General features: G+C 41.0%; 2 protein-coding genes across 2 annotated transcripts in view; one reads left to right on the forward strand and one right to left on the reverse strand.

Moving 5' to 3' along the window:
* Window positions 1-6,225: 6,225 nt before the first annotated feature.
* Window positions 6,226-17,535, reverse strand: LOC310994370 (condensin-2 complex subunit H2-like). Its single transcript, XM_083983026.1, has 5 exons — window positions 17,489-17,535; window positions 13,469-13,534; window positions 7,855-7,971; window positions 6,603-6,701; window positions 6,226-6,425 (listed from the first exon to the last, which is right to left on the reverse strand). Exons 3-5 carry the CDS (start codon window positions 7,960-7,962, stop codon window positions 6,360-6,362), a joined length of 273 nt encoding a protein of 90 aa, XP_083839152.1. The 5' UTR covers window positions 7,963-7,971; window positions 13,469-13,534; window positions 17,489-17,535; the 3' UTR covers window positions 6,226-6,359.
* Window positions 17,536-20,250: 2,715 nt separating this feature from the next.
* Window positions 20,251-26,883, forward strand: part of naa25 (N-alpha-acetyltransferase 25, NatB auxiliary subunit) — a 36,366-nt gene continuing 29,733 nt past the window's right edge. The window contains exons 1-3 of the mRNA XM_083983357.1: window positions 20,251-20,314; window positions 24,528-24,613; window positions 25,495-25,633. Coding sequence (XP_083839483.1) covers window positions 20,257-20,314; window positions 24,528-24,613; window positions 25,495-25,633 — 283 coding nt within the window. The 5' untranslated portion in view covers window positions 20,251-20,256. The remainder of the gene's footprint in view (window positions 20,315-24,527; window positions 24,614-25,494; window positions 25,634-26,883) is intronic.

Raw genomic sequence — 26,883 nt, forward strand, 5'->3', positions numbered from 1 at the left:
AATAACAGAACGTTACGAGTTGTTTTCAAGGTAAATGCAAAGCCAGTATCGTGCTGAAAAGAGATTGCTTGCCGAAAAACTGTCCCCAACGGAAACACGCTTTGGCGGCTTTGTATAAATTTACCTCAAAAACAACTCTGCGCTTCGTGCACTGGCTTGGATAGAGATAGGGGCCCACTGACATTACGAGTGTACAGGGCCCAGAATTTGGTGCTACGCCCCTGGATGACGTCATCGTCATCATCACCATCGTCAGAGATCCATGGAGTTTGACTCAGTGAAAACACCCTGAATAAATAATAACATGAACGTTTGGAGGATGAGTTAAAGATTCAGGTGTGAAGAGGGTCAGACTGAACTGTTTGATAGTTTATATTATTAACAACTAAAACCAGGTGCTTCTTACAGAAGCGTATTGCATTCACTTGAATGATAAAAAATAAAAGTCTGGTTTTTTGAGGTAATCTATTTTTTGGTTTTTTTTTTTTTGAATAATTTTTTCTGTTTTTCGTGGTAATATTTTTCCTCCTGTTTTTCGGGGTAGGCCTAATATTTTTTCTGACTTAAAGGTGTACAGAAATGGCTGTTTGTCCTGTTTGTCGCGCCGAGTTGTCACGAGCTGCAACACGAGTTTACCCGAGTGAGGAAAACGAATTTGATTGGTCGTTATCGAGCGGGCGGGATATTCAAAGCTTGGGGCGAGACCGAGCTCCGTGTGTGTGTGTTGTCTCAGACGTTTGAATGACGGATGACGGATCCAATATCAGTGGCTGGTGAATCGTGTACAGGCTGACGTATAATCCGTGCGCCTGCATTATCCAATGCGAAAAAAAAAATTCACACTTTCATCCCGGATTTACTCAAAAATAGAATTTTGCACAAAGTTTGGCCTACAACGTCTGATAGATGAGTTATCACATTAATTTTATGACCCAAAGTGGGCTCAAATTCAATTTTCTTTTCTGTACACCTTTAACGAGATTTCAAAAATCCCACGAGAATCTCCCATCTGCAGGTAACGTTTAACCACTGCAGTGAAAGCCTCCACTTCATCACAGATCTATTACATCTTAGATCCATGAGATTCATTGTTAAGGATTTTTATTCAAACTCCCCTCATTTTCCAGACTGACGGCTCGAACACATAGAAGCATCAACAAACTTTCCCGGGACAAGCTACACACGTCACATCAAGCAGCGCCTTCAAAATAAAAGTACTACTCATAACACAATGATTAAAGGCGCTTCCTTTACATTGCTTAAAGCAGATATCAGTGGAATGTTTTTGTTAATATAAGTCCTAAATAGTCCTATTTTCCGTCAGCAATCACTTACATGAAGTATTTCAGCCTAAACACGAGTCTCTCCGTCACTCTGCTCTGCTGTAACCCGAGGAGAAAATTTTCCTTGTGGGATACAAGTGTTATCCAATGAGGAGAGAGAACGGCATGAAGGGCTGTGTGTGCAGCCAAGGGATGCGCGTGAATGTGGTGACGTAGCACGAGGACCAATTGATGCCTGACAAGGGCGGGGGCTGCTAACTCATGGTGCGTTCAAAGAAACTCGTACTTTGTGTTTTTCCTTCCTGTGAAGTCATACCAGTTCGATCTGGTACGAGTTCACGGGTCGGAAGTTACGAGTGGCCGTTATAGGGAACTTTCACAGACAACAGGATGGTAAAAACACGAGCTACGGGTTACCTGGAACGCTACCAAGTCGTAGTTGTGACTTGAAGCTGTAACTTACGGTTTCAAAAGCCTGCCTTGAACGCAGCATTAGCCGAAACGGCCGTGAAGCTGATATCTGCTTTAAGGATTTTTATTCAAACTCCCCTCATTTTCCAGACTGACGGCTCGAACACATAGAAGCATCAACAAACTTTCCCGGGACAAGCTACACACGTCACATCAAGCAGCGCCTTCAAAATAAAAGTACTACTCATAACACAATGATTAAAGGCGCTTCCTTTACATTGCTTAACATACATCCATGGATATGCTCCACAAAAATTACAGTCTTATTGTCACCGTGTTCCCAGTAAATTCAGATTCATATTGAAACGAAACAACCTGTTACTACAGAACTCCTCCTCAGAGAGAGTCACTCATGTACAGTAGCACCTTTATTTTGAAATCAGTCCTTACGTTACTTGCAGGTGGAGGAGCTTCTCACGGGATTTTGAAATCTCAAAGCTAAGTCAGAAACAGGAGGGAAAAAATTTGCACGAAAAACAGGAAATATTACTCCAAAAAACTGGGGAAAAAATAGCCAGAAAAATAGACGAAAAAATAAATTACTCAGAAAAAACGGATTTTTTCATTTTTTTATTCAAGTGAATGCAATACACTTCCGTAGCTTCTTCTATAAACTGCATTATTCTCATTATTCACTTAAAGGGACAACAAGGAGTTTCTATCTGGTTATAAAAAAGTCTGATATTAATGTGGATGAATCTCCGTTACCACTTGTTAATGGTCCATTTTAGATAAATCTATGGTTTTGTCTCTATGGTTATTTTGTTATTATTAGTGGTGGTGGAAATGCTGGGCGAGCCGACCAGCGTTTCTTTACTTTCGGTTTCGTGGCGAGTCATGAGAATAACGCCGCCGAATCTCCGTTTATGGTGGGAACTACGACGGTATGTGATCGTCTTCCAACCTCTGACTTTAATTCTTGATGAATGAAAACATGAGTCTGTCTTGCACCGGTCAAAGAATTTCACGGTGCGGAGGCTCATAAATGTAGTGAGAAAACACTTCACTTTAACAAAACTCCTCGTTGTCCCTTTAATGTGTATGTACAAGTTTATTTACGCCACATTGGATGCTGATGTATGAAGTATATGACAGAGCTGTGTGTAAATGGCATAAAAATCTAGAAAACATTTCATTATGAAAACCTACAGTATGCACATCACATAAAACACACATAAAATACGCCCCAAGAAGTCATTTCAATAGAGCTAATTTCGAGCGTTTACACCAGATCAGCACCACCAGAAAAAAACATTTAACAAAGCATGCAATAAAATACAAATAAATACAATAAAATATATCAATACTGTCTTAAAATGCATGGTTTTTCAGCGTGGAATTGAAGAGCTGCATCGTCATCATCATCGTCATCATCGTCGTCAGAGATCCATGAAGTCTGACTCAGTGAAAACACCCTGAATAAATAATAACATGAACGTTTGGAGTTAAAGTTTCAGGTGTGAAGAGAGTCAGACTGAACTGTTTTATTTTATATTATTAACAACCAAAACCAGGTGCTTCTTCTATAAACTGCATTAATCTCATTATTCACTTAGATAAACACAGATTGAAAAGTCTGCACGGTTTCCCCGACAACCAGCTAATAATAATAATCACAGTAAAGGTTTGAGACGATGATGTTTGATTTAATCCATGTTTGATTTTGAGCTGATACATGTATTTGTCTGTAACATTTGTACTGTTTCAAAGGGGGTTAAATCGAAAGCAACTGGACTTAGTTATTTGTTCCTAGACAAATAACTAAGTCCAGTTGCTTTCGATTTAAAGGGATAGTTCAACATTTTGGCAAATTGGCCCATTGCCATAATCGCTATAGTCATAGCAGTAGGTTCATTACCTTTAATTGTAGGTGTAAGCTATTTTCAGTACGGCGGAGCGCAGCAGCTGGCTGCTCAGAGCTACGCTATGGAGGCTAATGGAATTTCTTGGTTTCCCTCATTAAACTCATCAAATTCAACATCCCAAAACTCCACAGCGCTTTTGTAGACAAGTTGTGACCTGCACAATCACCACGCTATGAGATAATGACGGAATGATACGAAACGGAGCCGTTTGAGGTAAATACAGGGTAAATACGGAGACTGCTTGCTGAAAAACTGTCCCTGAACGCAACGCGCATCAGCGGTTTTGTATGAATTTACCTCGAAAACGGCTCCGTTTCGTATCGTTCCGTCATTATCTCATAGCGTGGTGAATGTGCAGCTCACAACTTGTCTACAAAAGCGCTGTGGAGTTTTGGGATTTTGTATTTGATGAGTTTGATGAGGGAAACCAAGAAATTCCCTTAGCCTCCGTAGCGTAGCTCTGAGCAGCCAGCTGCTGCGCTCCGCTGTACTAAAAATAGCTTACACCTACAATTAAAGGTAACGAACCTACTGCTATGACTATAGCAATTATGGCAATGGGCCAATTTGCCAAAATGTTGAACTATCCCTTTAACCTCCTTTGAAATACTATGACCTGGGCAAATGAGAATATGCACCGGCTTATTTGTACTGTTGCTGCTGGTGAAACTTTTTATTAAAATGTTTTGATTAAAATGATTTTATCAAGTGGTTTTGATTCTGGATCAAACACTGTCACAGGAAGGACGACCTTTCAAAATAAAGCTCACTTGTCTCATAATAAAGGTCACTACACGAGCAGCAGGTGAAAGATGTTCTATGAAGTTGTCCTATACTACACACTGTGTCAGTCTGATTTAGCTGTGTCTGTGTTTATAAACATTTAAACGAGCGGCAGGTGGATTGTTTATGAAGTTAACGAGCTCTGGCCTGAGGATCACAGAGGTTACCACGGCAACTCCAGGTGGTTACCACGGCGATAGGGGCCCCCCAGGCTGAGACAGACAGAAATGTAGAGAAAAAGAGCGATTTTCTGCCTCTGCACCTGTCTCACATTTAGGCTTAGCCTGACAAAACGGTAACTCCTATCAGAACAAAACACAGATCAACGTTGCTCTAAGGACTTCCTGAAAAATGTGGTACGATTTGGTGTTTCTACAGTAAATATTTTGGCGACGCTGGCAGTTTTAAAACATCAGGCCGTTCTGCTTCTCTCAGAAAATATTTGTATTGGACTCAATGAGGAGCAGAGACAGACGTGGCCGCACTTAGAGGCTCAGAGTTTAAATTCTGTAAGTCTCTCTGATATTTTGAGCACATGATATGAGAGCTAACAAGTTTGTCTTACAAATTCTGAAAAAATCATGCGTGTAGAGTGTAAATTGTGGCCGGGCCGAGTGTGGAAAGAGAAAAAATCTGGAGTTTTTCTGGCATCTCTCTCACTCTAACCGATGATGTCACGCACTCTGACACGAACATTCCGTGCAATACACACCCATTATAATCTCATAATTTCTCCAAAAATGATCATGGTCATTGATCATGGATTGACCAAAAACTATATGACCTATCAAAACGTGGAGTAATACGCCAATACACAAGACTTGTGTCTACTGTTTAAAGTTTAAATGGAGTCTCTAGGTGAAAGTATGCCTGAGCAGTAGACGTTTGTTAAACTCCAATGATTGGTCTTTTTCGCTCTTTTTTTCCCGCCAGTCCCATTGACTTCAATGCAAAATTTTGCGCAGTTTTTCGCGACTTACTTGCGACTTACTTACTACTGAAAAGTAATAGCACACCGATCCCGATCAGGACGCACGTTTTGATATATAATTTGTGGCTAGTAGCGAATGGAAATCTGGCCGGAAGATGAAGAAAGAAAACTAGGAAAAAACCCACACAATAACAGTAGTGCCCGGGCTTTGCAGCTGTTTCATAGCTGTTGGGATCAGTGCCCGGTGCGATTGACCAGAGCGGCTTTTTTATGCAAATGAGAATGACTGATGCATCCTGGGTAATTTAGGGGCAGCGCCCGGCATTTTTACATTGCACTCAGTGGCTTTTTGTGTTTTGATGGAGCGTAGACTAACTAACAATCAATTTGAATGTTTTATTTTGTGTTTCTTTTGTAGCACTATGTCTCATAATTATTTTGACACCCTCTTTGAAACCCACCGTTCACGCTATCTTGAAAAATGACAATGAATGAATCTAGCGGTATGCTCCTTTAGCCTCCCACAGTGATCAATGACTCCACACAGTGGCCAGAAATGTCTGACCCAGACATCTACACGTATTTGGTGGAATCACCGGGAGGTTTTGGCTCAGTGTTGTCTGTAAATAGCCTGTTAATAGACAACTTTTTGTTAGTTAGTTTGTCAAGCCAGTTAGGCTGAACTTTTCATGCCGGGCGCTGCCCCTAAATTACCCAGGATGCATCACTCATTCTCATTTGCATAAAAATGCCGCTCTGGTCTATGGGCAATGGTTTTTGAATATTCAAATAGTCGTTCAATTAAAAATAAATCTAAGAGTTTATGAGACTATGGTCTGTAAATGTTTCCTTTTTACTGCAGCAGAAGGAGAAACGCGGAGAGACTCTGTGTGAAACTCTGGAAATAAAAAACTAATAAAACCGAGGAGCAGCTCAAGCTCCAATATTCAATAAATACAGATTAGATTTGTTCCCGGTGATTATTTATCGTAAAGCCCATCCCTATTAACCAGAACCAGACTGCTCCTACTTCTTGTTCTTCTCGTTGATGTTCTCCAGAGTTTGGAAAACCAGACTGTGCAGCAGCTCCACCTGGAACGAACACACACAGTAGTTTTTAGCAGTTTGCACTTTAAAAACTTTATTATTTCACCACCTTTTTCTTTCTTCCTACTGATGCAACCATTGTGTGATGTAATGTATTTGTACTATACTTGATATACTATATAAAAATGAATGAATGAATGTGTTGTGGCTCAGTGTTTGTACCTTCTTGCTGTAGATGCAGGCCGAGCCCTGGATCAGCAGCGCTGCTTCTGCAAAGTTCAGTCTGGTGTCTCCATCAAACGTGATGCACATCTCATCCAGCTGCACAAACACACAGACACAGACACACAAGGAGCTCACTGCACAGAGGAAACATCTAGACACACAACTCAACCAGTTGTTGTAGAGGGAAATTCATGCAAAACCACTGATGCACGTTGCCTTCAGGGACAGTTTTTCATCAACAGTCTCTGTATTTCCATCTAAAACAACTCTGTGTGGTAACGTTGTGTTATTATCTCATAGCGTGGTGAATGTGCAGCTCACAACTTGTCCACCAGAGCGTTGTGGAGTTGTTGGATTGTGTATTTGATGAGTTTGATGAGGGAAACCAAGAAATCCCATAATGAGCCTCCGTAGCGTAGCTCTGAGCAGCTCACGGCTCTGCTCCGCCGTTCTAAAAACAGCTTGCACCGACAATTAAAGGTAACGAACCTACTGCTATGACTATAGGGATTATGACAATGGGACAACTTGGGCCAAAATGTTGAACTATCCCTTTAAAACTAATTTAGGTGTAAGATTAAAGCTGACAGGACTGATTTTTGACTTCACAGACGTTCAAAAACGTTGAAGTCTGTACAGAGTTTCGTTCCCTGAGTCGACAGCTTTAAAAGAGAAAGCAGATGTTACATCTCCAAAACACTCCACTCTTCTGACTTAAAGGACAATTCCGGGCATATTCACCTCAGGCTGTATTGTTCCTAACATTTTAGGTCTAACAGAAGGAATCTAAAGGTTTTCAGTTGGTAGTTATGGTCTGTCCCCGCGTCGCCACGGCAGCGATGAATGGGAGCGGATTGAAGTTCTGCTGCTTAGGCTGTTTCCATCCCTCAAAGCCACAGACAGCGTCAGATGGAGACTCAAACATGCAGCCAGAAGTTTATTTACTTGAAGCAAGTCCAGAGTTGATATTCCTGTGTTTATGACACCAACGGGAGCTTCCCACTGCACCTGAACACACCGAGCGTCAACTTGGGTCTCGACTCCGCCAGACTTTGAATTAGATCTAGTTTTACAAACATGTCGGCTTGTTGAAGTAAGGAAAATACAGGCTGAGTTGAATTTGCCCGGAATTGTCCTTTAATGTCTATAAATCAAGATAAACCAGATACAACCAGTGTGTGTGTGTGTGTGTGTGTGTGTGTGTGTGTGTGTGTGTGTGTGTGTGTGTGTGTGTGTGTGTGTGTGTCACCTCCTCTAAGTAGTCGTTGAGCTCCGAGGCCACGTCGATCTCCCAGTTCTTGGTGAGCTCTCTGATTGGCTGCAGCAGGTGAGCGTACCTGCTCTCTGTCGACTCCATCGCTCGTCACTGTGGACCAATCACAAGGCCACAACCAGGTTCATTATTACACTTAATACACTATATAATAATAATAATTAATACAGAGATAACATAATTATTATTAAAGTGTTGCACATCTGCACTTTGTACATGACACTGCACAGTTATTCACCGAGTAGCTACGACTAGTCGGGCAAATAATACAACAAGAACAGACGTCATATTTCAGAGATGAAACAATGAATAAAATTAAAAAAACATAAAATATCAAATAAATGAGGATTAAATAACTGTTACGCTTCTTTAGTAAATTCATTGTTGAACACTGAATAGATCTTTGGTTTAAGTTTAATGTCTCAACAAAATAAAACAAAGTAGTTTTATCCATTGTTCAGATTTCTGTTCTGGAAATGTATGAAAATTAGTGGATGTTTAATTAGATATTGCCTCATTTACATATCTAAACGTAAAATTGGACAAAACTTGTTGAGCACTGCTTCCCCCTCCTGAGGCGCCGGATGCTTTGCCAGAATTTCCTCGAGGCAGAACGATGGAGTTCGTTCCGCTGGGACATAATTTTCAAAGAAAGTAAAATGTTTATTGACTATTCTGACCTTTTTAAAAATATTCCAGTTGCTGTTGCTCATCAAAAAAGCACAACAACTTAAATAAAGTTTTTCATTTATATCGGCCCATAGTGAGTGCTGAAAGATCTACAAGTACATTCCAAAAAAACCCAAGTGTCTTTTAAAATAGTGGTTCCTAACCTTTGTTGGTCAGTTTTTTTGTTTTTTTTTAATTTATCAATTCCTACTAGACATTTCAGCCGTATTTAAAAAAAAAAAAATGTAATATTCGGCCTTGCTTTTCACTCATTCCACCAAATACCGAATGTTGCTTCTTTTTTTTGCAATATCAGACCTGCTGATGGTTATTAGATAGTTATTAATTATGTCCCATCCCATCATACATAACGATGTGTGTTGTCAATGAACAAGCAGCTCTACAGAACCAGGATGTAAGAAGCTGCTGCATGTTTAACCATCAAACAGCATCTCCTTCATTCTCCTGGTAGTAATAGATTACATTTATATACATAGTGCTTTTCACCCAACACCCAAAGTGCTTTGCAGCAACCATTATTCATTCATACCACATTCACACCAGTGATGGTAAACTAGGTGTAGCCACAGCTGCCAACGTGCACCAAACCACCACCATCATTCATACACATCCACATGAGGAAGGAAGGAAGTTGTCGCGAGCTGCAACACCAGTTTACCTGAGTGAGGAAATTAATTTGATTGGTCGTTATCGAGCGGGCGGGATATTCAAAGCTTGGGGCGAGACCGAGCTCCGTGTGTGTGTGTGTGTCTCAGACGTTTGAATGACGGATGACAGATCCAATATCAGTGGCTGGTGAATCGTGTACAGGCTGACGTATAATCCGTGCTCCTGCATTATCCGATGTGGGAAAAAAAATACCACACTTTCATCCCGGATTTACTCAAAAATAGAATTGTGCACAAAGTTTGACCTACATCGTCTGAAAGATGAGTTATTACACTCATTTGCTCTCTGTCGATTGGACCATTCTGTGACTTTGTGACATTCCAGGCTACAAGATGAGACTGTTGTTCACTCACGACGGACTAATATGGACACATGTGCAAACACACACGTAATCTGTATCTAGGATCTGTATCTAGAGCTAGACTGCAGCTCTGTATAAACCTACTACCTACTGCTGGAACATGTTATGTCAGGATGTCAGAAGTAAAAGAATGTTACGTCAAAATGCAAAAAAAAAAAAAAAAATCTGAAAGAAAAGATTATGATAAATATTTTTTATTCTGTGGGTAATGGGGGCGGGACTAAATCAGCTTTTGCTTCTCCCGCTTTCCCTTTCGGCCATGTGTATTGTTGTATTACTTGAACTAAGATGAAGTGTGATGATGATGATTTAAATTGACATGCCCGAAATAAACAAATTGATTGATTGATTGATTTTATGACCCAGAGTGGGCTCAAATTCAGTTTTCTTTTCTGTACAGCTTTAACAGGTGGAGGTCGACCATGAACATCCTCCTCCACAGTCTAGTAGGGCTGACCCGATCACCATATTTTGATAATCATAGCGTAAATAATGAAAGTAACGGCAAACAAACACTGCATGTCTCCAAAATCAGGCAGGTTTCCAGGATGCCAAGTAGCCGACTCATTTTAATGTAACAGTTGCCGATGAGAACCGGTGTCAACAAAAACAACCGATCACGGACTTCATGATCGATTACCATGGCAACGAACGAAGCTTCGATTTTTGTGGGGGTCAGCCCTACAGTCTAGTTCAGTGGTTCTCAACGTGGGGTCCGGGGACCCCCAGGGGTCCTTGAGAGATTTGAAGGGGGTCCCCGATTTTTTCTTGAAACTTTACCACTTTTTTCTAGAAGTTTTTATTTTATTTTTTTTATTTTACTACTTTTTGTAGAAGTTTTTTTTTTTACTTTTTTGTTTTAGAAATGTTACCGCTCTTTTCTAGAAATTTTTACTTTTTTATTTTGAACATTTTTTATGAGAAATTTTTACTTTTTTTTTTTTTTTTTTACTCTTTTTTTGAGGATTTTTACCACTTCTTCCTAGAAATGTTTAAATGTTTTTGGAGAAATTGGACCACTTTTTTCCAGAGATTTCTCTATAATATTTCCAAAAATTCATGCCATTGGCCCTAATTTAAATGTATAAAAAAGTAATGTTCTTCAATCTCAGAACAAATATTTGTGTATTTCTGGTCTTTACTTCTAAATTTGGTCCAATGGGGGTCCGTGGTCTAATTTGTGTCAATTTAGGGTCCTTGATGTACAAAAGGTTGAGAACCACTGGTCTAGTTAAACCTCTGTCATCCAGAGTCTGGAGGATGTTTCTCTTATTTAACCTTTATTTTAACAGGGTCGATCCATTGAGAGCGAGTCTGTAGCACACAGAGATCACAGAAGATCAAACATCAAAACAACACAATGAAATACAGTTATGAAAACAAGAGCAGTAAAATCACTAACTGAAGCGAGTGCACGTCTGAGTCTGAGCCCCCAATGCTGTGGTGAGAAGTCGGTTTTTGAAGCCTCAAGTGAGATCAGTCTATCGATTTTCAGTGAGTTTTGTAAGTTATTCCATCGGTGTGGGGCGTAGAAGGAGAAGGCAGTGTGTCCTCGTTCTGAGTCTGTGTGAGGGAGGTGGAGTCTGATGAGGAGCTGTCGCTCTGTGGTTTCCTCCTCTGGAACTCTGACCAGCTGGGCGGTGTGTCTCCTCAGATCATCTGTCACTAACTTTTATCTTCACAGCGCCACTAGTGTCGTCACTCTGAGGAGAAACTCTCAGAGTGACGACACTAGTGGCGCTTTTCCACTACACTTTAACGGCACTGCTTGGCTCTACATGGCACAACTCAGCTCGGCACTACATGGCACTGCATGGCGCGGCTCTGCATGGCTCGGCACTGCTCGGCACTACATGGCACAAAGGCTCTGCATGGCGCGGCGTGGCTCGGCACTGCTCGGCACTGCATGGCTCGGCTCTGCATGGCTCGGCACTGCTCGGCACTACATGGCACAAAGGCTCTGCATGGCGCGGCGTGGCTCGGCACTGCTCGGCTCTGCATGGCGCGGCACGGCTCCACATGGCGTGGCTCGGCACAGCTCGGCTCTGCATGGCGCGGTACGGCTCGGCACAGCTCGGCTCTGCATGGCGCGGCACGGCTCGGCACAGCTCGGCTCTGCATGACGCGGCACGGCTCGGCACTGATCGGCACTGCTCGGCACTAATTGGCGCGGCGTGGCTCGTCACTGCTCCGCATGGCGTGGCACGGCGCGTCACTGCTAGGCTCTGCATGGCACGGCACGGCTCGGCACTGCGAGGCTCCGCATGGCACGGCACGGCCCGGCACTGCGAGGCTCCGCATGGCACGGCACGGCCCGGCACTGCTAGGCTCCGCATGGCACGGCACGGCTCGGCACTGCTAGGCTCCGCATGGCACGGCACGGCCCGGCACTGCGAGGCTCCGCATGGCGTGGCACGGCCCGGCACTGCTCGGCTCTGCATGGCGTGGCACGGCCCGGCACTGCGAGGCTCCGCATGGCGTGGCACGGCCCGGCACTGCTAGGCTCCGCATGGCGTGGCACGGCTCAGTACTAAAAATGGTACCTGGTACTATTTCAGTGCCTGGTACCAGGTACTAGGGCTAGTGGAAAAGCAGTTTCCGGGCTCGTGGCTGTGAGCACCCAACTCAATAGGGTTTGAATGGAAAGTAGACGCCCAGAGCGCTGAAAACGCGCCTGGTGGACACGGCCCCTAAGACTGTAGACCACTTACAACAGAATTCAAAACAGGCTGGGATAATAAATCAAAGGAAAAGTTTATCAAAAAAGAAATATTGCTCAACTCCCCAAAAACAAAAACTACAGTCACGACAGTCATGACATGTGCCTCAGCTCATTTGATTTTGTTTCTAGTAGAGCTGCAGCCGATATCCGAGTGCTCCAGTACCGAGCGCCGTTTCCCTACTCGGATTCCTTCAAAATTTAAGACTTTATAACGTCGTGAAAAGACTTTTTAATACTTTTCAAGACCCCGCGGATACCCTGATCAATGGGCTATTGAAACTTATTGTGTGACCAATATGCCATAATAACTTATAAAGCAATAAACAACCTACTTCCACCCTGCATACAAAAGCTGTTCTCAACTAGAGAGTCTCAGTATGACCTCAGGGGGACCTGCATTTTAAACAAACCAAAAGCAAGGACAAACTCTAAAGCCAAATGCATTTCTGTCATTGGAGTAAAATTATGGAATAGCCTTGACAATGGACTAAAATCATGTACAACTATTACCCAATTTAAAAGGATGTTTAAAATCAATGTATTGAATAAATATTTAACACTAACATAAAGTAAGAAAATTATTATAACCAAATGGAGGTTCTGTTTGTTTCGTTTTGATACTGTTCACCTTACTTACTCTCTTCGAGTGTAATTTTCCTACAAATTTTGTTTTGTTTTGTTATTACAATTTTTCTTCCTGTAAATAGGGTAGGCATTAATAAGCTTTGCTTCTGCCTTGCGCTTTCGCCCATATTGATTATGAAATTTTGACTTGTTTGTGTATGTTAATGTTTTGTGGAATGGACGAATAAATCAATCAAAAAAATCAAACATATATAATGTAGACATGTCATGATATGTCAATACTACGTACCACTGCTGACCTATGGGAGCTGTCTTGTATTGTCTTGTATTGTTGTGTATCTGTTGGTATTTCCTGGTGTTTTATGTTGTATTTGAACATGGATTGTAAAGTATGGGACGTAAATTGCATTGATACACTGTAAATATGTTGTATGGACCCCAGGAAGAAGAGCTTTGGCATTGCCATAGATAATGAGGATCTGAATCAATCAATCAATCAATCAATCAATCAATCTGTCTCCATGGGAACCAGCTACTGAGGATGAGGATGATGAAGCACTGACCTGCAGCAGAAGATCTTGTCGTGGATGGGAGTCAGTTTGTCTGTGACTCTGTTGGCGATGTACGCGCTGATGGACGGAGAGAAGACGGAGAGAGAGAAAGACAGAGGTTAGGGTTATCGTTCTGTTGTTACTATTATTATTAATTAATAATCTATGTATTCTGGTTCTGTTGCCCTAATGCTTTGGTAATAATGTACAACACAGTCCTGTCAATAAAGCTTGTTGAATTGACTTTGAATATTTTTTTAAATTGAGAGAGAAGGAGAGAGAGAGACAGATGGAGGGAGAGAGGAAGAGAGGAAGAGAGAAAGATGGAGAGAGGGAGAGAAGAGAGAAAGGTGGAGGGGGAGAAGAGAGAAGGAGGGAGGGAGAGAAGAGAGAATGTGTAGTAGTGTAGTAGTTTCTACTAGTCTGTACTAGTCAGTGATTAAGCAGTAGAGGGAGTGCTGTTGAACTGTATCAGCACGGCTGTGATTCGGTCAGATAGATAGATAGATAGATAGATAGATAGATAGATAGATAGATAGATAGATAGATAGATAGATAGATAGATAGATAGATAGATAGATAGATAGATAGATAGATAGATAGATAGATAGATAGATAGATAGATAGATAATTTATTAGTACAGACTCTGGGTCCAGTTAAAAATACAACAATACTACAACAACAAACAACAACAACATACGGGGTAGCCTAGCAGCCCACCGTGCTGATATACAGTACAACAGCACGACCTCCAGTGTGATATTGCTTTTATACAACAGTGCTACGAGCGCATTTTAGAACAGTAATAAACTACAAGAGATTATGATTTGTTTGTTTATTTAATCATTTATTTGGCTCCGCCAACAGAAATAGTTCTGCAACTGGAAGGGAGACAAGGCTGTTGCCAGGCAACACATAAACATTAAACTAGCTTGCTACTAGCTACAAGCTTCTCCACCGAGCTGCTTCCAGTGCTGGTTCTGGTTCTGAGCCCGTGTCTGATCAGCACCGGAGCAACAGGACCAGCGTGAAGACATACAGAGACGTTATCGATACCGTATTACATCTGTTTATCTGCTATGTAATCAATATAAACACAGTTGAAGCTAAGTAGCTGAGCTACGTGGCTAACAACAGCTAACGCTAATATCAAAACACATCACCGTTAAAACGTAGTTGCCCCCGCGGCGATTTTTTTCCAGCCGGGTTTAGTAGAGATTTATCACCAATTAGACGGACCAGGTCAGGTCCAGGTTTTAATGTTCAGGTCCGTTTCTAACTGCAGCAGCAGCAGCAGCAGCAGCAGCAGCAGCAGCAGCAGCAGCAGAGAGATGGTTTAATGTTCAGGTTTATAACTGCAGCAGCAGAGAGATGGTTTAATGTTCAGGTTTCTAACTGTAGTAGCAGCAGAGAGATGGTTTAATGTTCAGCAGGTTTATAACTGTAGTAGCAGCAGAGAGATGGTTTAATGTTCAGGTTTATAACTGTAGTAGCAGCAGAGAGATGGTTTAATGTTCAGGTTTATAACTGTAGCAGCAGCAGAGAGATGGTTTAATGTTCAGGTTTATAACTGTAGCAGCAGCAGAGAGATGGTTTAATGTTCAGGTTTCTAACTGTAGTAGCAGCAGAGAGATGGTTTAATGTTCAGGTTTATAACTGTAGCAGCAGAGAGATGGTTTAATGTTCAGGTTTATAACTGTAGCAGCAGCAGAGAGATGGTTTAATGTTCAGGTTTCTAACTGTAGCAGCAGCAGAGAGATGGTTTAATGTTCAGGTTTCTAACTGTAGTAGCAGCAGAGAGATGGTTTAATGTTCAGGTTTCTAACTGTAGCAGCAGCAGAGAGATGGTTTAATGTTCAGGTTTCTAACTGTAGTAGCAGCAGAGAGATGGTTTAATGTTCAGGTTTCTAACTGTAGCAGCAGCAGAGAGATGGTTTAATGTTCAGGTTTCTAACTGTAGCAGCAGCAGAGAGATGGTTTAATGTTCAGGTTTCTAACTGTAGTAGCAGCAGAGAGATGGTTTAATGTTCAGGTTTATAACTGTAGTAGCAGCAGAGAGATGGTTTAATGTTCAGGTTTCTAACTGTAGCAGCAGAGAGATGGTTTAATGTTCAGGTTTCTAACTGTAGTAGCAGCAGAGAGATGGTTTAATGTTCAGGTTTCTAACTGTAGTAGCAGCAGAGAGATGGTTTAATGTTCAGGTTTCTAACTGTAGCAGCAGCAGAGAGATGGTTTAATGTTCAGGTTTATAACTGTAGTAGCAGCAGAGAGATGGTTTAATGTTCAGGTTTCTAACTGTAGCAGCAGAGAGATGGTTTAATGTTCAGGTTTCTAACTGTAGCAGCAGCAGAGAGATGGTTTAATGTTCAGGTTTCTAACTGTAGTAGCAGCAGAGAGATGGTTTAATGTTCAGGTTTCTAACTGTAGTAGCAGCAGAGAGATGGTTTAATGTTCAGGTTTCTAACTGTAGTAGCAGCAGAGAGATGGTTTAATGTTCAGGTTTCTAACTGTAGTAGCAGCAGAGAGATGGTTTAATGTTCAGGTTTATAACTGTAGTAGCAGCAGAGAGATGGTTTAATGTTCAGGTTTCTAACTGTAGTAGCAGCAGAGAGATGGTTTAATGTTCAGGTTTCTAACTGTAGTAGCAGCAGAGAGATGGTTTAATGTTCAGGTTTATAACTGTAGTAGCAGCAGCAGAGAGATGGTTTAATTCAGGTTTCTAACTGTAGTAGCAGCAGAGAGATGGTTTAATGTTCAGGTTTCTAACTGTAGTAGCAGCAGAGAGATGGTTTAATGTTCAGGTTTATAACTGTAGTAGCAGCAGCAGAGAGATGGTTTAATTCAGGTTTCTAACTGTAGTAGCAGCAGAGAGATGGTTTAATGTTCAGGTTTCTAACTGTAGCAGCAGCAGAGAGATGGTTTAATTCAGGTTTCTAACTGTAGTAGCAGCAGAGAGATGGTTTAATGTTCAGGTTTCTAACTGTAGTAGCAGCAGAGAGATGGTTTAATGTTCAGGTTTATAACTGTAGTAGCAGCAGCAGAGAGATGGTTTAATTCAGGTTTCTAACTGTAGTAGCAGCAGAGAGATGGTTTAATGTTCAGGTTTCTAACTGTAGTAGCAGCAGAGAGATGGTTTAATGTTGTGTTTCTAACTGTAGTAGCAGCAGAGAGATGGTTTAATGTTCAGGTTTCTAACTGTAGTAGCAGCAGAGAGATGGTTTAATGTTCAGGTTTCTAACTGTAGTAGCAGCAGAGAGATGGTTTAATGTTCAGGTTTCTAACTGTAGTAGCAGCAGAGAGATGGTTTAATGTTCAGGTTTCTAACTGTAGTAGCAGCAGAGAGATGGTTTAATGTTCAGGTTTCTAACTGTAGCAGCAGCAGAGAGATGGTTTAATGTTCAGGTTTCTAACTGTAGCAGCAGCAGAGAGATGGTTTAATGTTCAGGTTTCTAACTGTAGCAGCAGCAGAGAGATGGTTTAATGTTCAGGTTTATAACTGTAGTAGCAGCAGAGAGATGGTTTAATGTTCAGGTTTATAACTGTAGTAGCAGCAGAGAGATGGTTTAATGTTCAGGTTTCTAACTGTAGTAGCAGCAGAGAGATGGTTTAATGTTCGGGTTTCTAACTGTAGTAGCAGCAGAGAGATGGTTTAATGTTGTGTTTCTAACTGTAGTAGCAGCAGAGAGATGGGGCAGCTCCTGTATGGGGAGCGTAGCTCTGACTTAGCTCCTGTCCAGCTGAACAGCGGAGTGATAAAATGTCTGTTTCCAGTGCTCTAGTCGGAACTAACTGTTGTATAATCAGCGTTAAAGTCTAATAACAAAGACCTGAGTGGTGTTTTATTCTCCGTGGATTCACCGACAGACGCAGCTGTCACAGCTTCACAACAACACGACGGAAAACATCTCCCGCCTTCAATAAACTAGTTTGTAACAGTAACAAGTAACGTTAAACCGTCGGTAACGTCGAGTTGTAACGTTGTTCTACGGTAACGGGGGGTATAAACGTTAATATAACCCATAATAACTCACCTTTAGCGTCTCCACAGTCCAGCGGCTAGATGTCCAGTAGCGGTTAGCAGCAGCAGACAGTCAAACCTTTGGTCAAACTACCCGCGCAGTCAAGAGTCTCTGCCGGTTTGTTTTGGTTCACTTCCGGTCCGGTGTTGCCCCCTGTCGGCCTGAGTGGTCGACGCGGCCGCCATCTTGGTGAGGGGGAAGCCGCGTCTACTTCCTGCAGAGGCAGAGGTCTATCAACCATTAAAATCGCCATAACGCACTGAATATTCAACCGATTTTCAAGCCGTTTGGTTTATTATAAATGTCAGACATATATTTATGATACAACAACAACATTTTTTTTTATTGTATTAAATAAACATACACTTATATATGTCTATGGCCAGAAACCCCGACCCAAGATGGCGCCATCTAGTCAGTACACACGGTAACACAGGCCGCCGGGAATCACTAACGGTTCATTTATGATCAAATCAGAGTTTTGTTTCTGTTTTTTTTTTTTTTTCAATAGTCTTTATTGAAAATGATTTGTACAAACAAATGTACAGAGAACATCGACAAAGTTTCTCATCTAGACAGAATTCCTTTATTGTCCCATAGAGGAAATTCATTTTCCCCGGTGGACAATGGATGGATGGATGGATGGATGGACATCTAATGTCAGAGAAAAATAATAATCAATATATTATGCATTAAGGATATTAGCAGTAGGCTATTACAGAGTATCTTTGGAATTAACAATATTAGAAAAACATAATAATGACTATTATAGTTATATAATAATTAGCCACTTTTTTCTTTTCTTTGTTAAAGGGACAACGAGGAGTTTCTATTTGGTTATAAAAAAGTCTGATATTAATGTGGATGAATCTACGTTACCACTTGTTAATGGTCCATTTTAGATAAATCTATGGTTTTGTCTCTATGGTTATTTTGTTATTATTAGTGGTGGTGGAAATGCTGGGCGAGCCGACCAGCGTTTCTTTACTTTCGGTTTCGTGGCGAGTCATGAGAATAACGCCGCCGAATCTCCGTTTATGGTGGGAACTACGACGGTATGTGATCGTCTTCCAACCTCTGACTTTAATTCTTGATGAATGAAAACATGAGTCTGTCTTGCACCGGTCAAAGAATTTCACAGTGCGCGGAGGCTCATAAATGTAGTGAGAAAACACTTCGCTTTAACAAAACTCCTCGTTGTCCCTTTAATGTGTATGTACAAGTTTATTTACGCCACATTGGATGCTGATGTATGAAGTATATGACAGAGCTGTGTGTAAATGGCATAAAAATCTAGAAAACATTTCATTATGAAAACCTACAGTATGCACATCACATAAAACACACATAAAATACGCCCCAAGAAGTCATTTCAATAGAGCTAATTTCCAGCGTTTACACCAGATCAGCACCACCAGAAAAAAACATTTAACAAAGCATGCAATAAAATACAAATAAATACAATAAAATATATCAATACTGTCTTAAAATGCATGGTTTTTCAGCGTGGAATTGAAGAGCTGCATCGTCATCATCATCATCATCGTCATCAGATCCATGAAGTCTGACTCAGTGAAAACACCCTGAATAAATAATAACATGAACGTTTTGAGTTAAAGTTTCAGGTGTGAAGAGAGTCAGACTGAACTGTTTTATTTTATATTATTAACAACCAAAACCAGGTGCTTCTTCTATAAACTGCATTAATCTCATTATTCACTTAGATAAACACAGATTGATAAGTCTGCACGGTTTCCCCAACAACCAGCTAATAATAATCACATGGCTTGAGACGATGATGTTTGATTTAATCCATGTTTAATTTTGAGCTGATACATGTATTTGTCTGTAACATTCACACTGTTGCTGCTGGTGAAACTTTTTATTAAAATGTTTTGATTAAAATGAGTTTATCAAGTGGTTTTGATTCTGGATCAAACACAGGAAGGACGACCTTTCAAAATAAAGCTCACCTGTCTGAGATCCAATCACATGTTTGCACTGGTAGATCAAAATAGAAAAAAGAAAATAAATGAAGAAGAAGAAGAAGAGAAAACTGTAGCCGTCATCCTCACTCCATCCACGAGTCTCCACAACGTCTGACCCGGTTCTGACCCGGTTCTAGTGGCTACAGCGACTGACACAAAGAGCAGCGAGGTGTTGATGGTTCTACAGAGATTCTCGGGTCTCAGCTGAGAACAACAGTTGTATCATTGAACCACTGGAGGATAAAAGTAATGACAACATGACTTTCTGTTTGTGTTGAGGCATATTTACCATTTTAACTTAAACCACAGTGGAGCTTATACAAGTTTGATGTGAAACAGTTAGGCTATTTATTTATTAAATAAAGTGGCCTAGTGAATTTAGAAGCACATGTTTTGTCTACCCCTGACCCAGCCTTCAAAACGTCTACCACACGTTTAACGTTGCAAAATGTCCCAATTCAAATCAGACAAATAACTTTTGGTAATAGTACCGGCAAGAATTTAAAACTACTGACTCCAGTAGCCTAGGCTACTTCAGTACTCCATTACTTCAGTAGCTACTTTCTGCAGCGCTCAGCACCAACTCTGCTCCCTGACAGAGTAGCCTACTTCACTACTTCAGTACTCTGATTACTACTTCCTGCAGCGCTCAGCATCAACTCCTTTAATCGCCCCCCCCCCCCCTCCCCCCCCCCCCTCCTCCTCCTCCTCCTCCTCCTCCTCCTCCTCCTCTCCTCTCCTCCTCTCCTCTCTGCGCATGCGCAGTCCTTCAGCAGCAGCAGTATCTCCACCATGGCGGCTCGAGGCCATGTGCAGGACCCCAACGACCGCAGACTCAGACCCATTTACGGTCAGTTACAGACTCTCAGTGCTGGGGTGGGGGTTCGAACCTGGTCCCGGCCGGTCCGGTGGGGGGAGGGGGGGTCTGGTGGTGGTGTTAGAGGGGGGTTAGGGGGGTAGAGGGGCTCTGTTCGGAGAGTTTCTGCTGCTAACGCTCTCTGTTTGACAGCTAGCCTAGCATGCTAGCGTGTCGGCTAGCCGGGACAGACAGTCTGTAGCTGCTTTTTTTTGGTTTTGTTTTGTTATTTTTTAGATAAAAGTGTTTTAATTTAATTTATTTATGTAATGTGGTTCCGGTGGACCGGGGGTGGAGGTCCTGGTCCGGTGTCTAGGTCCGGTTCGGTCTAGTACCAGCTCCAGTGAGGTGCTAAGGGCAGCTAGCTGAGTTAGCTCCAGCGTTAGCTCCAGCGTTAGCATCAGGCTCATTCACCGTTAAAGGACAATGCTGCTGCTGCAGGCTAGCCGCTAGCCGCTAGCTGCTAGCATGTTAATAACCGTTAACGTTACAGAGTGAGACTGTGTTTAACTGTGTTAGTGTTGATGAGAGCAGCTCCAGATGCTGGACAGATGTTCACAGCTTCACCAGCTCCTCTTAGCTTCCTGTAGGAGAGGAGTATTGATTGTTTATAAACTGATATGTCAGTGAAATCCTCCACTGATCGATAAGTTGGTTTAGAAACAGTTTCCTGGAGATTTAACTGTGACAAAGAGACAAAAACACAACGAAACACATTAAAACAACTCTTCTACTGAGGAAAGACATGAAAAAGATGTGACAGTTGTTATATTAGAGCTGGGTATCTGAATCAAGTCGATCCCCATTCAATTAGATATTGATTCATTCAGAGAAATACCAATTTCCACAGAACTAAAGCTGCAGATTGTACACAGATGGAACTGTCTAACCTGGTGCATTAATACAAAATATTAATGTTTACATTAAATATTGACCCAAAAGCAGTTGCATCAATGCACATTTATTCAATTTGACCAGTTAAACAGTACAACTCTTCAGTTCAGCTGCTCTAACAGAGGAAACAGGACAAAGATTAAAAGATCGATCTAATCCTTCAAATGAAGATCGATATGAATTGTAAAAACTCTAATCATCGTGTGTTAGCACACTAAAGCTGCAGATTGGACAAAGATTTAACTCTCTAACATGGTGCATTATAAAAAATATGAATGTTTACATCAAATATTGACCCAAAAGCAGTTGCATCTCTGCACATGTATTTAATATGACCAGTTAAACAGTGCAACTCTTCAGTTCAGCAGCTCTAACAGAGGAAACAGAACATTTCATAGATTAAAAGATCGATCTAATCCTTCAAATGAAGATCGATATGAATCGTAAAAGTCTATTTTTTAAACGCAACCCTAATCAGCGTGTGTTAGCAGTTTATCGATACCACTCAGGGAAATCAGCTGAATTCAGAGTATTGATTGTTTATAAACTGACATGTCAGTGATTTTCTCTACTGATCGATGAGTTGGTTTAGAAACAGTTTCCTGTGACAAAGAGACAAAAACACAACAAAACACATTAAAACAACTCTTCTGCTGAGAAAAGACATGGAAAAGATATGACAGTTGTTATATTAGAGCTGGGTATCAACTATCAATACTGATTTACTGAATCAAACCGATCCCCATTCAATTAGATATTGATTTATTCAGAGAGAAATTTCAGTTGTAATACCAGTTACCACAGAACTAAAGCTGCAGATTGTTCAAAGATGGAACTCTCTAACATGGTGCATTATAAAAAATATTAATATTTACATCAAACATTGACCCAAAAGCAGTTGCATCAATGCACATGTATTAAATAAGACCAGTTAAACAGTGCAACTCTTCAGTTCAGCAGCTCTAACAGAGGAAACAGGACAGTTCATAGATTAAAAGATAGATCTAATCCTTCAAATGAAGATCGATAGGAATCGTAAAAATCTATTTTTTAAACCCAACCCTAATCAGCGTGTTAGCAGTTTATAGATACTACTCAGCTGAACTCAGCTGAATTCAGAGTATTGATTGTTTATAAACTGACATGTCAGTGATTTCCTCCACTGATCGATGAGTTGGTGTAGAAACAGTTTCCTGGAGCTTTGACTGTGACAAAGAGACAAAAACACAACAAAACACATTAAAACAACTCTTCTACTGATAAAAGACATGGGAAAGATGTGACAGTTATTAGTATTAGGGCTTTGTATCAAAACTGATTTACTGAATCAGTTGGATATTGATTTATTCAGAGATATTTCAGTTTTAACACCAGTTATGAAAGAGAGTTCCACAGAACTAAAGCTGCAGATTGAACAAAGATGGAACTGTCTAACCTGGTGCATTATAAAAAATATTAAAGATTGACCCTAAAGCTGTTGCATCAATGCACATGTATTTAACACGACCCACTACAGAAGTTTAACAGTGCAACTCCTCAGTTCAGTTGTCGGTCATTATAAGAAAATTTGCATAGATTAAAAGATCGATATGAGGATTTTATGATTCGATATCAGATCTTTCAAATGACGATCGATAGGAATCAGAAAATCTATTTTTTTTAACACAAACAGACATCACATCAATAGATTTATATTATTATTTTAAATGTAAATGAAGCAAAAATAAAATCACAATATCTGCCTATCAGATGAATGTATTAATGAATCCACTGAACAGTTGTAACAGCTGTAACAGATTATAGATGACAGGTGTCTGCTTCAGTCTGACAGTTTATAATCTATAATCTCTCTCTCATGTCAGATTAATTATCTGAATCTCAGAATAAATCTGTTGTTGATGTTGATCAGAAGAATAAAACTCAAAAATACACCAATCTAAAAACCAGGAATACAGATGTGTCCTGTCCTCCAGATGTTTTAATATAAGTTAATAATAGAAGTTATTTTCTTCCAGCTGTTTCCCAACTTGTTCTGTGACCTTTCAAAATAAAAGTCTGAAGTCAGAGAACAGAGAATAATCGTTAGTCGTTGTCAATGAGTGAACCGATAGGCTACGTAAAGCTGACGCCGTAAACTATTAACGCTTCTGAATGGACGGTAAAGACACACACACACACACACACACACACACACACACACACACACACACACACACACACACACACACACACACACACACACACACACACACACACACTCTCGTCAGGACAGCTGGGGGCCAAATTTAACTGTGTGAGACAGGACAGTGTGATGATGTCATGTCTATTCTCTGGGTTCATGAGGAAACTGCTGCTGCGCTTCACATCCAGACTCAGATGGAGCCTTAATGTTTAATATATTTAATATATATATACAGTATGCAGCTCTGGAAAGAACTAAGAGACCACTTTCACGTGTTTGTTAAAAGCATCTCTACATGTATGAATGATGAACTGCTGGGATTAAACATCGACATTATCCCACAAAAACTGGTTTATAAACTCTTCCTGAGTTAAAATATTCTTGCTGTGTTGTTTAGGAATAAATATGAACATGTTTTCTTTGCATTATTATTATTATTATTATTCAAGGTCTGAAAAGACTTGATATTTTTTGTTATTTAGACTAGTTTAGTCATTTTCTAATTTAATTTTACTCAAACACACACCTAGAAATAGTAAAACCAGAGAAACTGATCATTTTGGGAGTGGTCTCTCTCTTTTTCCAGAGCTATATGTATATATACACATAATATAATATAATATAATTATATTATATTATATTATATTATATTATATTATATTATATTATATTATATTATAATAATATAATATAATATAATATAATATAATATATAATATATAATATAATATAAAGAGTAGTTTAAAGTGGTTGAAGGTGAAACGTCCCTGAGACTGAAACGCTGACGAAGCCGTTACACTGTAAAAATAAATCTGTTACAAGAAACAGGACAAAGTGGAAGTGAAGCTTGTAAATGTTGCTTTCTGTTTCATTATTATTAGTTTTATTATTATCATATCAGTAGATTATTAATATGTGGTGTTAGGTGATTGGTTGATAGTTAGTTTTATAGTGTATTCATGATTTCTAGTTATTTAAAGTAGAACCGGTGAAGCTGCTGGTTCATGTTTCAGACGACCTCCTGCTGTGATTGGTCTCATCTCTGACTGTTGATGCTGATGGACTATTGATTATTGACTGGTGACCCTGAGCTGTGTGTGTGTGTGTGTGTGTGTGTGTGTGTGTGTGTAGACTATCTGGACAATGGGAACAACAAGATGGCGATCCAGCAGGCCGACAAGCTGCTGAAGAAGCACAAGGACCTGCACTGTGCCAAGGTGACACACACACACACTCACTGACTCCTACTGCTACTACTGACTGCTACTGCTCCTCCTTCTCCTCTTCTTCTCCTCCTTCTTCTTCCTCCTCTTCCTCCTCCTTCTTATTCCTCCTCTTTTTCCTATTACTCCTCCTTCTCCTCCCCTATTCTTCTTCTTCCTCCTCTTCTCTCTCCTCTCCCTCCTCCGTCCTCCAATCTCCTTGGAGGACCGTCACACTACTGACATTTCAGACCAACATAACAGTTCCATTATGTTATTGTGATCATTGGGGTTGTCACGATACCAGAATTTCAGTAGTCGATACCAACACCTGTGAATTTCCACAATTCTCGATACTAATTCGATACCAAGACTAAAAAACAAAACAAAAACAGAACCCATGTACTTGTTATGTCAAGTGTTTAACATCACTGTGCTTCAACATCTTTTTGCACAGAATTTAAAATAAGGGCTGCCCCCAAATAGTCGACCAAGCAAAAAACATTTGGAGCCCGGTCTGGTCAAAATGAAGTCAAAGTCATGACTGAACTGTAGGCCTATGTGAAAGGCTGTAGGACTTTTAATTTGAAGGGCCAGATTGGTGATAAACGAGCATACTGCCTGTAATAACTGTAAAACCCGACCGGCTTGTTGAATCTCCGACCCAACATGGCTGGTCTCACGAGCAACAAACCCAACTGCGGGCAAAAACCGACACGCCTCGCCGAGGGAAAAGTTGTATATTACGGTACCAGAAAAAAGCAGGTATCGAATATTTTTTTTGTGTTGGTATTGAATTGGTACCGGTAGTATCGGTTCATGTGACAACCCTAGTGATCATAAAGAAGAGGCTGTGTAACAACAGTTGTGTTGTTGTGGTGTTGTTGTGTTGTTAGGTGCTGAAGGCCATCGGCCTGCAGAGGACGGGGAAGCAGGACGAAGCTTTCTCTCTGGCTCAGGAAGTGGCCACGCTGGAACCTACTGACGACAACTCTCTGCAGGCTCTCACCATCCTCTACAGAGAGATGCACCGCCGTGAGGACACACACACTCACACTCACACACTCACACACACTCACACGCACACACACACACACACACTCACACACACACACCAGGGTTTCTGTAAAATTTGCCGAAGTCCGGAATTTTCTAACCCCGTCGGTCAAAATGTCCAGTGAAAATATTCCCTCTGAGTCCGAGCACAATTTGAATTTTATTAAAACGAAATCAGAGATTTCAGCGACATCTACCCTGAGTGGAGAGAAGCTTCTCTCTCTCTGTAGAATCACATCAGAACAGCAGTGAAGTCGCCTGGCGGAGAGCAAAGTCACACCACTGATGCGCATTTCAAGCTGCGCGGAGACACTGCACACATTAGATTTTAAAACAGCTGCAGCACATTTCACACACACGAAAATGCGTAAAAAGTCATAGAAAAAAAAAACTTGTCAAGGGATTTTTTTTCAGTTTGTTTGTAGAGTTTTTATTGCAAAGCAGCAGACTTTTTTTTTTTTATCAAGTTGCCAGCATGCCGCGTTTCTCTCTTTCTCCACCGTCGCCACACACAGAGCAGCGTGCATGCATGACAGTACCCCCTCCCACCGCTGGACAGTCCGACCCCCGCCACAGAGTCCTTGCAATAAACCTGTGGGAAACACTGACCTGGCTGCATATCATTTATCATTTTAAGCTCAATAAATTCAGATAATATTTGACCGGAATTTCAAACATTTGTCCGGTAAATTGAAAACCTGCCGGTCACGTTGTCCGGTGCCATTTTTTTCTAGCGGAAACGCTGACACACACACACCATCATTCAACTTTTTCACATGGTCTGGGGTTAAAAAAATCAAACTAAAAATCACATAAATCTCTCTGCCCCCTAGCAGCAGCAGATCTCTTTGCTCCGTAGGTCTAGAAACGAGCCATAGGAACTTTTAGAGTCTGGAACACCGTTTGTGTTGACCAATCACAGCGCTCTATCTGTTTAGAGAGTCGTTGGGCGGCTTGACGACATACCTGCGACGGTGAAAAACATGACAAGAAGATAGATGGCTTTGGCAAAGGAACCGTTTGAATCGGCGTTGGCATCAACTTTGAAAGAATTAAACTTGTCATTTTCTTTAAGTTGAGCCAGAAACTGAAGTCGTTCATTTAGAAGAAGGATGGATTTGGTGTTTTGCCGACAGAAATTAGAAAAGTTTAATCTAGCGACGTCATCCTGCTCTTTGCTCTGATTGGTCGTAGCGCTACCCTATTGGTGCAGAGGCAGTTTGAAAGGA

This window comes from Trachurus trachurus (genome assembly GCF_905171665.1).
Source record: "Trachurus trachurus genome assembly, chromosome: 12".
Classification (NCBI taxonomy): domain Eukaryota; kingdom Metazoa; phylum Chordata; class Actinopteri; order Carangiformes; family Carangidae; genus Trachurus; species Trachurus trachurus.

What these genes read in the sequence shown, in the direction of transcription:
- LOC310994370 (XM_083983026.1), bottom strand. Translation starts at nt 7,962, where the DNA reads ATGGAGTCGACAGAGAGCAGGTACGCTCACCTGCTGCAGCCAATCAGA. An exon ending in TCAACGACTACTTAGAGGAG is followed by an intron (nt 6,702 to 7,854) that starts GTGACACACACA and finishes GTGTTTGTGCAG; the next exon opens with CTGGATGAGATGTGCATCAC. An exon ending in CCTGCATCTACAGCAAGAAG is followed by an intron (nt 6,426 to 6,602) that starts GTACAAACACTG and finishes TGTTCGTTCCAG; the next exon opens with GTGGAGCTGCTGCACAGTCT.